Source organism: Panulirus ornatus, chromosome 49, assembly GCF_036320965.1.
Source record: "Panulirus ornatus isolate Po-2019 chromosome 49, ASM3632096v1, whole genome shotgun sequence".
Taxonomy (NCBI): Eukaryota; Metazoa; Arthropoda; class Malacostraca; order Decapoda; family Palinuridae; genus Panulirus; species Panulirus ornatus.
In genome coordinates, this window is record NC_092272.1 from 1,085,134 (window position 1) to 1,100,902 (window position 15,769).

A 15,769-nucleotide genomic window follows, 5' to 3' on the forward strand; every position below is an offset into this window, starting at 1 on the left:
TCTCAACCACACTTTTTATTACCAAACATCTCACTTACCCTTTCATTACTTACTTGATCAAACCACCTCACACCATATAGTGTCCCTAAACATTTCATTTCCAACACATCAACCCTCCTCCATACAACCCCATCCATAGCCCACTCATTGCAACCATATTATATTGTTGGAACTACTATTCCTTCACACATTCTTCATCACTCCCAGAACCTTCACCCCCTCCCCCACCCTATGACTCACTTCCACTTCCATGATTACATTTGCTGCTAAGTCCACTCCCAGATATCTAAGACACTTCACTTCCTCCAATTTTTCTCCATTTCAAACTAACATCCCAACTAACTTCTCCCTCAACCCTGCTGAACCTTATAATTCTGCTCTTATTCACATTTACTCTCAACTTCCTCCTTTCCTATACTTTTCCAAGCTCAGTCACTTACCTCTGCAGTTTCTCACTTGAATCAGCCACCAGAGCTGTATCATTGGTAAACAACAACGGACTCACTTCCCAGGCCCTCTCATCCACAACAGACTGCATACTTGCCCCTCTATCCAAATCTTTTGCATTTACCTCCCTAACCACCCCATCCATAAACAAATTAAACAACCATGAAGACATCACACACCCCTGCTGCAGACAGTCTTTCACTGGGAACCTATCGCTCTCCTCTCTTCCTAACTGTACACATGCCTTAAACGCTTGATAAAAACCTTTCATCGCTTCCAGCAGCTTACCTCCCATACCAGATACTCTAAAAGACCTTCCACAAAACAACTCTATCATGTGCTTTCCCCAGATCTATAAATGCTACATACAAATCCACCTGTTTTTCTAAGTATTTTTCACACACATTCTTCAAAGTAAACACTTGATCCACACATCATCTACCACTTCTGAAACCACACTGCTCTTCCCCAATCTGATGCTCTCTACATGCCTTCACCCTCTCAGCTCATCAACATCCAAAGGTCTCTCTTTTACACACCTATCAACATGTAATCTAATAATGCCCTTTGTCCATCTCTCCTACTTACATATGTATACTTGTATATCTCTCTTTTTAAACCAGGTATTCTCAATCACCAGTCTTTTTTCAGCACACAGCTCCACAAACTATTCACCATTTCCATTTGTAACACTGAATACTCCATGCGAACCAATTATACACTCAACTATCACATTACTTACCTTCACATTTAAATCAATCACCAGTAATACCCGTTTCTGTACACCAAAACTGATGACCGATTCACTCAGCTGCTCCCATAACACTTGCCTCTCATGATCTTTATTCTCATGACCAGGTGCATAGGCACCAATATCACCAATCTCATCATCCACTTTCAGTCTTACCCACATCAATCTCGAATTTACTTCCTTACACTCTATCAAACAATCCCACAACTCCTGCTTCAGGAGTAGTGCTACTCCTTCCTTAGCTCATGTCCTCCCACCAACCCCTAACATAACTCCAAAGACATTTCCAAACCATTCTTCCCCTTTTCCCTTGAGCTTTGTTTCACTCAGAGCCAGAACATCCAGGTTTCTTTCCTCAAACATACAACCTATCTCTCCTCTCTTATCATCTTGGCTACATCCACACACATTCAGACATCCCAATCTGAGTCTTCAAAGAGGATGAACACTTCCCTGTGTAATTTCTGCTTCCTCTTTTAGAAATTGAAATACAAGAAGGGGAGGGTTTTCCAGCTCCCACTCCTTTTAGTCACCTTCTACAACTTGCAGGGAATACATTTATACACATGTACATAGGCATTCTTGCTCACCTTCATCCATTCCTGGTACCACCTCACCCTACAAGAAACAGCACAAATGCATGAAGGAAAGAAAAAAATATAACATGTACGTTCTATTCTCTTCCCGCAATTCTGATCACTGGTTAATAAAAAATGAAGAATATAAAATCAATGGTGAAAACTAAAGCAAAAATGAACACTTTTGGAAATAATCTGCTTTGGCATTACTCAAATCAAATTTCACCAATCTAAATATTAAAAAGTCGGCTTTTTTTTTGTTACATAATTCTTGTGCTTATTTGTATTTTGTTGATGTAAACATGAAATGATTGTATCATAAACTAAAATGTGCTTGAAATCAAATATCTATTTCTTTTTTTCTGGTTCTCCATAAATGATCAACCTAAATGTGGTTGGTTTCATAGAGAAAAAAAAGCCCTCTTTAGTGCTAGAAGGTCACAACTAACCAATCCCAGGCATAAGAGAGAATAATGTCATTTTAAAGAACATTAACACATTTTACAATGTAAACTGGGTAATCAAAAACTGGATCTATCAACTCCTTCCATGCTTTTGTCCTGAACTGAGGCAAGCACAATTTGGTGTTATTGTCCTCGGCAAAGGTAATGTGTTTCCCCCCACAAGCTATATTTAGTGCACACTGTAGGCTCTATTCATTGGCAACAGATGATGACCAAAATGAGTTACTGAAGATGCCTGGAGGCCTCAGCATTCCATTTGTGGTCATGGTTGGTTGTTGTCTGCCTTTTGGGGGGCTCACGACATCTGTCATACCTACCATCATACCCATAATTAGGATTGGCCTATCTGGTAAATAATGTACTTTTCCTTAACTAGGAATGCTTAATTCTTAACTCACATGAAAAAAAATAATGATTTTGACTGATCTTTGTCCACCCCATTATATGAATAAAATAGTTATAAAACATTTTTCATACTTAGGATTGGCCTATCCTGTAAATAATGTGCCACTTCTAAACTATGATTGATTTAGTCTTAACTGATGACAAAAACATAATGATTATTACAGTTTTTGTACACCTGAAAGGAAAATTGTATAGTTTTTACATATATTGAGGGAGGCTGAACAAATCAAATGTAAACGTATTCATCTACTTATAATTACCCCAAGACCAATTTCTATTAAAAAGTCCTGGTGTTACCCAAGACCTCTGGAAAGGCTCCAGCAGCCCAAGGCTGCATTTTTTACAGTAGCAGGGAAAATGTAGATTCCTTTGGAGTGAGTTCATTGATGAGACTAATTGCTGCAATGCGGCCTTGCCAGAGGTGACTTTTCATTCTCAGTGTAATCTCGAGCAGGTGGAGTCCAGTAACATCTCCATTGCACACTGAGAGTGTTAAATCACCTTGCACAAAAAAAATATGTCTTCAAAGCTGTTCACACTGATGCCATCATTAATCCTACCAAGTCTAATGAGAGTCATACAAAAATATAGAAACTTTATTGTACAAATAGTCTCAGCTTAATCAAAATGCAGCAACTTCCCTGAACGTACATAAAGTCATCCAAACATCGAACATTCTCATGGCAATGATGCTAATACCATTACTATTGTTTTCAATGTGAATTTCATGAAAAAATAATCTGCTGCAAAAATACTTGCCACCAATGACAATGCAGTAACTTCAAAAAATATGTGTGAGTCCACCTAATCAGTTTCCATAATCATCTTGGAATATTAATGCAAATATCAGACCTATTTCATCTGACTTAATCAGTTTCCATAATCATCTTGGAATATTAATGCAAATATCAGACCCATTTCATCTGATGATGAAGCAGAGGTGATCTTACGTAAACAATAACAGATGAAGTGGCAGGTGCAAGATGAACAGGTTGATCCTAAGCAGACACTGACAGATAATGCCATAACATAATACTCTTAATATTGTCATAAAAATGAGTACCAATACCTAAAATTTTCAGTAATTCTGAAAAAAGAGAGCAATCAAGATTTACTGAAAATATTTTCAAATTTCAAATTCACTTCACAGAAATATGTAACTTGATTATATACATATGGGTGCTAAATATATATAAAAAATATAATAAGTCATATGCTGTACCCTGAATAATTCAATAATGTTATCATGCATTTTATTGTAAACCTAATAACAAATGTTGTTTACTCTTCAGTCAGATCAGCCACATATTTGGATGCTTTTTCTGGTAATGCCTGTTCTTTTTCTTGATTCTTTGTGCCATTTTCTTCATCTGACTCTTGGAAATAGCTTAAAATTTCAGCAACATTGGCACAAACGTCAGTGTTTTCATGGTAGAGAATACTCTCTATAATTTCAAGACCTCCACACTCCTCTATCTCCAGTTTGACAGAATTATCCCCATCCGTCTCCTGGAAGGGAAAGCATAATGGTTGAGGAAGATTTCTGTTTGCTTTATCCAGCCTGAATGTGTATAATGCAATAATAAAAACAAGAATTATAGTCATATGAAAATTAGGAATATACCAGTGCTATGAAAACTTAAAAATCATACCATCTGATTGTGGTAAGATAGTCGATTATGCCCAACTGACACTACTGGGAATAATAACCCCCTTTTATCCAAATGAAAGACGCTTGCTCAGAGACCTCACTATGCTCACTCAAGAGCTCCCTATCTATATAAAACATCTGTTGCTTTCTAGTTATCCCATTTTCAGTGCATTTTTCAACTCATGGACTACTACTCATTGCTCTTCCACCACCATGCGACAGCCCTATATTCTTGATGTACCTGTGATCCTTCTGATAATATTTCTCAATGTTTTATCTACACACGTCACAGTTTAAACTGTTTATGGATGGGGTGATGAGGGAGGCAAGTGCAAGGGTCTTGAAAAGGAGGATGAAGTCGAAAGCAGGTTAAGGGATCTGAGAAGCAAGTCAGTTGTTTGCTGATGACACAGCCCTGATGGCAGATTCAATTAAGAAGCTGCACAAGTTGGTAAATGAGTTCTGGAGAATGTGTGACATAGGAAGTTGAGAGTAAATGTTAATAAAAGCAAGGTTATTAGGTTCAGCAGGGTATATGGACAGGTTATTTAGACTGTGAGCTTGATTGGAGAAAAATTGGAAAAAGTGAAGTGTTTTGGAGACCTTGGAGTGGATATGGCAGCAAAGGTGGGCACCCAGTCCTCAAAAAGGACGGTCTTAATCCTTGACTCAAAATGAATTGACGGTTCTGGTCATGGTCCTTTCCAAAGAAAGGAACTAGGACTGACTGAGTGGACTTGGCAGCAAAGGTGGACACCCGGTCCTCGAAAAGGACCAATGGTCCCGGTCCTTGACTCAAAATGGATTGACAGCCCCAGTTATGGTTCTTTCTAAAGAAAGAAACTAGGACCCACCCAGTCCTTAGTCCTTTCATTTACTATAAGTGAAAAATATTTATTTGAAATGAAACACAAACAACCAATTGAAAACACTGGTACAAGTAATACAAATAGTATGTAGTACAAGTAACTACAACAATACTTCATTTTCCCTTCAAGAAAACCAGCATTTTAAAATGGTTTTCACTGAGCCCTGATCTTTTTGGCCTGAGGACGTCTTTCCCCAAAGAGAAAAGCAACTCTGTGGTGGCACTGGAAGGGATAGGTGTATCAAACTTTATGAAAAAGCCCTTCAACGCAGGGCTTGGGAACAAGTATTTGTTGATGATGAACGGTTTCATGGGCCTCTTGCTTTCCACCAACTTAATCCTGGTTTCTTTGCTTTCTGCCCCACCCTCCTAGAGAGCCCCGAAGAAGTCATCCTGGTCATTCTCACCTTCCCTGCTGCTGGGTTCCTTGCCCGAGTCTGTCAGAATCTTCTCCACCATAATCATTATCTGCTTCTTCACCTTGGCTGTGATCTCCTTCAACAGTCTCACACAGCCCAATTTGAACTGAGGGTACAGTACAGCGGACGAGAGGAAGTCCATGTCCTCAAAAAGGGGACCAAACCTGCTTTTGATGCCATTCCAAACAGCAATTACCATCTTGACATTGGTGCTTTCTTTCAGCTCCTTCAACATTTTGAGAGAGATGGCTAAGGTGGGCAGAAGTGCTCCCATGATGTCCAATGACTTACAGACCAGTGGCATCACCCCAAGATACCCTTTGAGAGGCAAATATCAGGTGAAAGAAAGACAGTGAATATTCTAGTCCTGTACTTCAATCTTCTAGTTTTCATATTGTATATTTTACTTTTCAGCTTTAACATTTATACCTTTTCAAAAAGGAAAGTAAAATAAAATAAATAGAAACATAAAAATTACTCAAATCTATGAAGCTTCTCCCTGTCTCAGATGATACTGACCAGAGAAGACACCCTGTTGCAGATGGAGATCCATTTTGTAACTGGGGACAGTCAGTATCAACTCTATCTTGGCCTTGATGGTGTCTCAGGCTTGCAAACTTCTTGTCCACTTGTTCCACAGCTCCAAAGCTTACCAAAAGTGGTCCAGTACATCCTCCAGTAAGATGGTGGCCACTAGGTTTAAGGTGTGGGCAGCACACCTTGTGTGCTTCAGCAGGACCTATTCAGAATCTTCCATGGAACTGGCTGAAAATAAATGTTTTTTTTTTTTTCTTTTTTTTTTTGTCGCTGTCCTCCCGCATTTGTGAGGTAGCGCAAGGAAACAGACGAAAGAAATGGCCCAACCCACCCCCATACACATGTATATACATACACGTCCACACACGCAAATATACATACCTATACATCTCAATGTACACATATATATAAACACACAGACACATACATATATACACATGCACACAATTCACACTGTCTGCCTTTATTCATTCCCATCGCCACCTTGCTACACATGGAATAACATCCCCCTCTCCCCCTCATGTGTGCGAGGTAGCGCTAGGAAAAGACAACAAAGGCCCCATTTGTTCACACTCAGTCTCTAGCTGTCATGCAATAATGCCCAAAACCACAGCTCCCTTTTCACATCCAGGCCCCACAGAACTTTCCATGGTTTACCCCAGATGCTTCACATGCCCTGACTCAATCCATTGACAGCACATCGACCCTGGTATACCACATCGATCCAATTCACTCTATTCCTTGCCCTCCTTTCACCCTCCTGAATGTTTAGGCCCCGATCACTCAAAATCTTTTTCACTCCATCTTTCCACCTCCAATTTGGTCTCCCACTTCTCCTCGTTCCCTCCACCTCTGACATATATATCCTCTTGGTCAATCTTTCCTCACTCATTCTCTTCATGTGACCAAACCATTTCAAAGCACCCTCTTCTGCTCTCTCAACCATGCTCTTTTCATTTCCACACATCTCTCTTACCCTTACATTACTTATTCGATCAAACCACCCCACACCACATATTGTCCTCAAACGTCTCATTTCCAGCACATCCACCCTCCTCCGCACAACTCTATCCATACCTTGCAACCATACAACATTGTTGGAACCACTATTCCTTCAAACATACCCATTTTTGCTTTCCGAGATAGTGTTCTCGACTTCCAAACATTCTTCAAGGCTCCCAGGATTTTCGCCCCCTCCCCCACCCTATGATTCACTTCCGCTTCCATGGTTACATCCACTGCCAGATCCACTCCCAGATATCTAAAACACTTCACTTCCTCCAGCTTTTCTCCATTCAAACTCACCTCCCAATTGACTTGACCCTCAACCCTACTGTACCTAATAACCTTGCTCTTATTCACATTTACTCTTAACTTTCTTCTTTCACACACTTTACCAAACTCAGTCACCAGCTTCTGCAGTTTCTCACGTGAATCAGCCACCAGTGCTGTATCATCAGCGAACAACAACTGACTCACTTCCCAAGCTCTCTCATCCCCAACAGACCTCATACTTGCCCCTCTTTCCAAAACTCTTGCATTCACCTCCCTAACAACCCCATCCATAAACAAATTAAACAACCATGGAGACATCACACACCCCTGTCGCAAACCTACATTCACTGAGAACCAATCACTTTCCTCTCTCCCTACACGTACACATGCCTTACATCCTTGATAAAAACTTTTCACTGCTTCTAACAACTTGCCTCCCACACCATATATTCTTAGTACCTTCCACAGAGCATCTCTATCAACTCTATCATATGCCTTCTCCAGATCCATAAATGCTACATACAAATCCATTTGCTTTTCTAAGTATTTCTCACATACATTCTTCAAAGCAAACACCTGATCCACACATCCTCTACCACTTCTGAAACCACACTGCTCTTCCCCAATAAATGGTAATCAAATGTATCTAATTAGTATGTTTGAGTGAAAATAAAATACTTTACACACGTCGTAAAAAATGAAAGTAATCAAGAAATAATCAATAATCCCTATTTGCCTTCTAATACTGATGCTAGATCCTCAGCCTGAGCAATATCTGCATCATTGGTGTGCCCAACACCTTCTTACTCTTCCTGGACCTCCTCAGGCAGCTCCTCGCCCATTTTGCCAAAGACACTGCACAATGAAACATAACATACTTTTTTATTCAATGTTGTAGAAAAAATGAAAAATACAAATTATTAGAAATATCAAGTAATGTGAATAATGAAATTTAAGATAAAAAATCTGCTTAATTAAGTGCCTCAACAAAGATGCTGCCATTGTCAGTAGTAGTCCTGCAGACCTTTGACTTGACTGCAAAGTAGAAGTGGACTTTGTATATCTCCTTTGGAAGGACAGTGAAGGTGTGTCGTCTGGTGAGTTATCTACACGCTAAAATTGACTTCTGTTTCCTGGTCAATCCAGTGAAGAGTCAACGCCACGAATGACCTGAAATGAAATGGATTATGGAATCCTTTAAATTAATTCGGTTGAAATGTATTCTCTCTATACAAAATGTTCATTTATAGTTTAAGAGCATTGTAATGAATTACTCAAAATAACACACTGTTTATTAGTGTTCTTTTTTTAATTGAAGTAAAAGTAATCTAATCAAAATTTAAGCATACCTGTGGGCACATGTCCAAAAGTCTGCCATAGTAGAGACCCACTGTACAAAGGCGAGGATGTCCCTCAGGTGCTGCCTCTTCTCGTCAAACCTTAAAAAGTCTATAAAAGATATAATAAGTAATGCAAATGTTTTCCAATGGAAACATATATCTAACGTCAATGACTAGAACGTCCATTCGCAAACGCATATATCAATAAGGTCAATATGCTCCTGAATCTCCATCCTACGAGGGTTGAATAGCCAAAGCAAACATACCTGTCTTCGATATGCCTGGTAAGCGTCCACCTAGACATTACATGTTGACCAGGAACACAGGTACTGATGACTCCTTCCATGAATCAGAGTCGATGATGTTGAGTGGCAATGTGTAGTCCACTAAGAAAGTGATCAACTAATCAAAGAGAAATACAAATTTGTTATGTTTCATCATAACTGACAGACATAAAGACTTTTAGACAAAGTTGAGTGTTGATTAAATTTACTGACCCCTTCAAAAGGAGCCTTGGTGACTCTAGACGGTCCAGTCATGGTCTCCTGTGTAGTCAGCTGATCCATGGTCCTCTGCCTTTTGTCACTGATGCGCTCCAGACAGTCACTTGGACGCTTCTTCCTTTCCTGGATCGCTACCCTGTCCTTAATGCACCAGTTGAACTGGTTCTGGATGTGAGAGTGGCATCAGGAGACATGTCATTTGAGGCTGTTTTGGCTCTTGTTGCTTGTCAAGAGTAAGTTCTTGATCAGCAAACACAGCAAGCACTTCTGTTCTAAGCTCTGCTCACCCTTGGGACTCATGTATTCAAAATATTTGTCCAGGTACAGCCAAGTGTTATTGAGTTCAGTTTTTCTTCTAGGAGCTCCAAATGCTTGACTTGAGGTTGAAGCACTGACAACACCAGACTCTCCTTCGCTTTCAGGTATTGAAACACATTCAATTTCAGTCTCAGTCTCTTTCTGAGTCTTCTTGATGAAACAAAATATTTTTCTCCAAATAATCTTTAGTCACACCAAAATCATTCAAAAAGACACTGCATGAAAGGTTACTGTATTGAGCTGACTTAGCTATACTTAAGTCTATTATAGTGAAAACCTGAAAAGAGAGGGAAAAAAAAAGGAGAATATGAAGGACCGAAGAATGTCGGACCATATGGAATTCATCAAAAATAGACCGTTGGTCCCCATTCCCGTCCTAACTGGGAATATGACTGACTTTCCCAGTCAAAGTCCTAATACTGGACCAACTTCCAGGAAGTAAGTCCTTTTGGAACTCGGTCCTGCCACCTTTGCATGGCAGTGAATGGAACAATGGAAGCTGGAGCAAGTCATTGGTTGGGTGAGGAGGGCAAAGGTTCTGGGAGCACTAATGAATGTGTGGAAAGAGAAACTGTTATCTAGGAGGGTGAAAATAGGCATGTCTGAAAGCACAGTAGTCCATAGAGTATGGATGCAAGACATGGGCTATAGACGTAGATGTGTAGTAGATGGTGGAAGTGTTGGAAATGAAATGTCTGAAGACAATATGTGGTATAAGATGGTTTAATCATGTAATTAATAAAAGGGTAAGAGAGGGGTGTGACAATAAGAACAGTGTAACAGAGAGCTAAATAGGGTGTGCTGAAATTATTTGGACATGTAGAGAAAAAGAGCGAAGAAAGTTTGACTAAGAGGATATATACAACAGAAATGGAACAGACAAAGAAAAAGGGAAACCAAACTGGAGATGGAAGGATGGAGTGAAATTTTTTTTGAGTGACTGGGGTATCAACATGTGGGAGGGGTGAAAGGCATGCACAGGACATAGTATACTGAAATGATGTGATATACAGAAAGTGACATGCTGTCAGTGGACTGAACCAGGGAATGTGAATGGCTAGGGTAATACAAGGAAAGGTCTGTGGGGCATGGTTGTGGACAGGTTGTGGTTTCAGTGCACTGTACATGACAGCCTGAGAATGGATGCGAGTGAATGTGGCCTTTCTTCATCTGTTCCTTGTGCTACCTCACTAATGCAGGATATGGCAGACAAGTAAAAAAAAACACTAGGACCCATCTGGGTTTATGGAATGCATCAGCACATTTCTTTAAATTACTAGCCTGATTCAAAACCTTTTGTTAGTGTAAACCAAGAGCCTGTTCAGATCTTGGTCTGAAAAATGATTGGTTCCTAAAATACTGTTTGTTGACCAATTTTCAAACTATTATGGTGTAGTAAAGTTATTCTAACTTGCAAAAATCCTAAGTGATCACTCTTCCAACATCAATCTTGGGAAATGATGACATCACGTGACTAGGTGGATCAGCACCAAGCATGTCAACACTCAAGCCATTTCCCCAGATTCTTCAGTACGCACAACAGCAAAAGTCTCCACTTATCCTTGTCCGCAAATGCCTCTCTTACATACACCATTCTATAGCTTCTTCCCCTATTCCTCTCCCTCCAGTACTCTTCCAATTTAATTCCGTCACTGGTGGTCTTCCTCTCACATTAAACACTTTAATCATATTATCATACACTCTTCACATGCTCAAACAACCTCGAAGTATTGTTTCACCCAGTTACTCTATAAAATCTTCCAGTTCATCAAAATAGCAGGTCAATGACCAAGCCCACTAATATATATTTCTTAATGTTATAAACATAGAAAATCTCATAACATCTATTCAATATCATCTGCAGTATAATATGATGTCCTCAAACATTTCATTTCTAACACATCCACAGTCCTCCATACAACTCTATCTATAGCCCATGCCTTGCAACCATATAATACTGCTGGAACTACTACTACTTCAAACATACCCACTTTTGCTCTCCGAGATAACATTTTCTCCTTCCACACATTCTTCATCGCTCCCACAACCTTCACCCCCTCCCCCACCCTATGACTCACTTCCACTTCCATGGTTCCATTTGCTGCTAAGTCCACTATCAAATAAATAAAACACTTCACTCCCTTCAATTTTTCTCCATTCAAACTTACATCCCAACTCACTTGTTCCTCAACCCTACTAATAACTCTACTCATTCCATTTAATCTCAACTTTCTCCTTTCACACACATATAAACTCAGTCACCAACTTCTGCAGCTTTTCACTCGAATCAGCCACTAGTGCTGCATCATCAGCAAACAACAAGTGACTCACTTCCCAGGCCCTCTCATCCCCAACAGACTGCATACTTACCCCTCTCTCCAAAACTCTAGAATTTACCTCCCTAACCACCTCATCCATAAATAAATTAAACTATCATGGGGACATCACATACCCTTGCAGCAGACCAACCACCACTGGGAACTAATCACTCTCCTCTCTTCCTACTCACACACATGCCTTACATCCTTGACAAAAACTTCTCACTGCTTCTAGCAGCTTAACCTCCACACCATATACTCTTAAGACCTTCCACAAAGCTTCTCTATCAACCCTATCATGTGTCTTCTTCAGATCCATAAATGCTACAAACAAATCTAACTGTTTTTCTAAGTATTTCTCATCCACATTCTTCAAAGCAAACACCTGATCCACACATCCTCTACCACTTTTGAAACCACACTGCTCCTCCCCAGTCTGATGCTCTGTACATGCCTTCACCCTCTCAATCAATACCCTCCCATACAATTTTCCAGGAATTCTCAACAAACTTATGCCTCTCTAGTTTGAACACTCACCTTTATCCTCTTTGCCTTTGTACAATGTTACTATGCATGCTTCCCACCAATCCTTAGGCACTTCACCATGATCCATACGTACATTGAATATCCTTGCCAACCAACCAACAACACAGTCACCCCATTTCTTAATGAATTTAAATGCAATACTGACCAAACCCACCGCATTGCCGGATTTCATCTTCTGCAAAGCTTTCACTAACTCTTCTCTCTTAACCAAACCATTCTCCCTGACCCTCTCACTTCGCACACCACCCTGACCAAAACACCCTACTTTGCCACTCTATCATCAAACACATTCAACAAACCTTCAACATACTCCTCTCCACTTCATCACTACCTGTTATCACTTCCCCCTTTCATGATGTTCCTATTTGCTTTCTTGTCTTATGCACATTATTTACCTCCTTCCAAAACATCTTTTTATTCTCCCTAAAGTTTAACGATACTCTCTCACCCCAACTCTCACTTTCCCTCTTTATCAACACTTGCACCTTCCTCTTGACCTCCTGCCACTTTCTTTTATAAATTTCCATCATTTGCAGTCCTTCCTTGTAAGAATCATCCAAACACCACTCTTTTCTCTTTCACTAACAACTTTACTTCTTAATGCCACCACTCACTGACCTTTCTAATCTGCCCACCTCTCACCTTTCTCATGCCACATGTATCTTTTGCACATGCCATCACTGCTTCCCTAAATACATTCCATTCCTCACCCACTCCCCTTGCAACATTTTTTCTCACCTTTTGCCATTCTACTCTCAATCTCTCCAGGTACTTCTTCACATAAGTCTACTTTTCAAGCTCACTTACTCTCTTCTCCTCAGCATTCTCTCTTCTTTTTTGAAAACCTCTACAAATCTTCACCATCACCTCCACAAGATAGTGACCAGACATCCCACAAGCAGCCCCTCTCACCATATTAACATCCAAAACTCTCTCTTTACCCACCTATTAGTTCAGTACATTACACATGACTGCTAGAAACTGAGTGTGAACGAATGTGGGCTTTTTTATGTTTTCCTGGCACTACTTTGCTGAAGCAGGGGGGTAACGATACTGTTTCATGTGGGGCTGGGGTAACGCCAAGAATGGATGAATGCAAGCAAGTTTGAATATGTACATGTGTATATATGCATATGTCTGTGAATGGATATGTGGATATGTTGATATGTATAAGTATGTATATGAGTGTGTGTGGGCGTTTATGTATATATATGTGTTTATGAGTGGATGGGCCATTCTTCGTCTGTTTCTTGGTGCAACCTCGCTGATGCGGGAAACAGCAATTAAGTATAATAAATAAATGATATGATGTGTGATGCTGACATAACATACCCTCATACCATCTATGTAATATTATCTACCATATCAGTTGATATAAGTACTACAATGTAAAGACAGAAAAACAAAAGAATATTTACTTTAGTTTCCTGTGGTTAGCTGATTGCTGGATTTCATCACCAGAGAGCTCTTAACCTGGTGATGATGACGGTAAAAAAGAAGAGACAGAAGCTTGGTAGGGAAGAGCAGCAGCAGTAGCAAAAACACGAAGGGTTGGTATGCCAACACAGATGGAAAAATATGGATAAAAGCTTAGGTGGTGTTTTCAAGCAGAGTTTCATGTAGCCCTCCATGACACATAATAGTAACAATTTTTGCATACATAAAGTGTGACTGTGGCACTATCTGTCATGTGTATTCTGTATTATGCTGATTGCTAGTACACGAGCAAGTGATGGGTAGGCTCAAAAGCATTTCATTAACATTCAGTACACTGGACTTCCAGTTTAAAGTGTCAGAAAAGCTTACATACAAACAAGCTCACAAGGAAAAAGACCATTAGAATGAAAGCCCTTTTATCTTGCTCTTTCTCTCCTCTCACTATATACAAAATTTTACCTGTTCTCCTTTATCTTATTATCATTCAATGTCTTTTGCTTCATAAACTGTTTTTTATTTACTCAAATATCTCTAAGTTTTTCCTGCTTGACACATGCCCTATATCTTTTGTTAGTTTCTAAACCAGAAGTCCCCTGAGGTATTCCTCAATGAAAGTCCTTCATATTTTCGAAGTATCATTGTGGGTGCAACCAGAACAATGACAAATACTCAACTATATTCTCTTTCCATCCAAAATGGGGGATTTCTTTCGATCTGATAATTCCCTTTGCTTAAGGGCCAGCTTACCTTTCAAATAATAATCATAATAGCATCCAAAAAGCACAGAAATTGTACAATGTTTACCTTCAGAATTCTCTTGATTCCGTTTGTAACAGAAACTTCTAATCTAGTATCAAATTTCGACACAGCAGTCACCAGCGGCTGCAGCCCTCCAGAAGACAACAAAACCTCAATCTGTGCTTTACTTCCTCCTCCTGCCATATTGGCAAGTCCCCAAATGAATTCCTTTTGTATATCAAATTCATACTGAAAGGAAAAAGAATGATAATTTTGTTAATACCCATCCTGAAAGATAACTAATAAAAAATATTTATCTTTAAGTTAGATGAGATGGTAAGGACACCTAAGGCCCTAATCAAGGCCATCTCATTAACACAATTGGGGATAGAGGACAGGGGAGACAGAATACTTCCTACGTATTCCCCAAGTGTTGTAGAAGGCGACGAAAAGGGGTAGGAGTGAGCGGCTGGAAACCCTCCCCTTCTTGTATTTAAATTTCTAAATGAGGAAACAGAAGAAGGAGTCAGGCAGGGAGTCTCATCCTCCTTGAAGGCTCAGATTACAGCATCTGAATGAGTGAAATGAAGCTCAAGTAAAGTTAGGGGTTGGTAAGAAAACGAGAGCTAAAGAACTGGAGTAGCATTACTCCTGAAGCAGGCGTTGTGGGACGGTGTGACAGTGTAAGAAAGTAAATTCTAGATTGATGTGGGTAAAACTGAAAGTGGATGGAGAGAGATGGGTGATTATTGGTGCTTATACACCTGGTCATGAGAAGAAAGATCATGAGAGGCAAGTGTTTTGGGAGCAGCTGAATGAGTGTGTCAGCAGCTTTGGTGCACAAGACCAGGTATCAGTGATGGGTGATTTAAATGTAAAGGTGAGTAATGTGGCAGTTAGGGGTATAATTGATACACATGGGGTATTCAGTGTTGTGGATGGAAATGGTGAAGAGCTTGTAGAGTTGTGTGTTGAAAAAGGATTGGTGATTGGGAATACCTGGCTTAAAAAGAGAGATATACATAAATATACATATGTGAGTAGGAGAGATGGTCAGAGGGCATTATCAGATTACGTATAAGAGAGACTTTTGGATGTAAATGTGCTAAGAGGGGCAGCTGGTGGGATGACTGATCATTATCTTGTAGAGGCAAAAGTGAAGATTTGTAGAAGT

The 15,769-nt window shown here is 39.8% G+C and overlaps 1 protein-coding gene across 1 annotated transcript; it reads right to left on the minus strand.

The window, feature by feature from the left end:
- Nucleotides 1–2,923: 2,923 nt before the first annotated feature.
- LOC139764288 (importin subunit alpha-3-like) lies at nucleotides 2,924–14,840 on the minus strand. The gene is made up of 2 exons (XM_071690771.1): nucleotides 14,662–14,840; nucleotides 2,924–4,154 (listed from the first exon to the last, which is right to left on the minus strand). Exons 1-2 carry the CDS (start codon nucleotides 14,797–14,799, stop codon nucleotides 3,927–3,929), a joined length of 366 nt encoding a protein of 121 aa, XP_071546872.1. The 5' UTR covers nucleotides 14,800–14,840; the 3' UTR covers nucleotides 2,924–3,926.
- Between the last annotated feature and the right edge of the window lie 929 nt (nucleotides 14,841–15,769).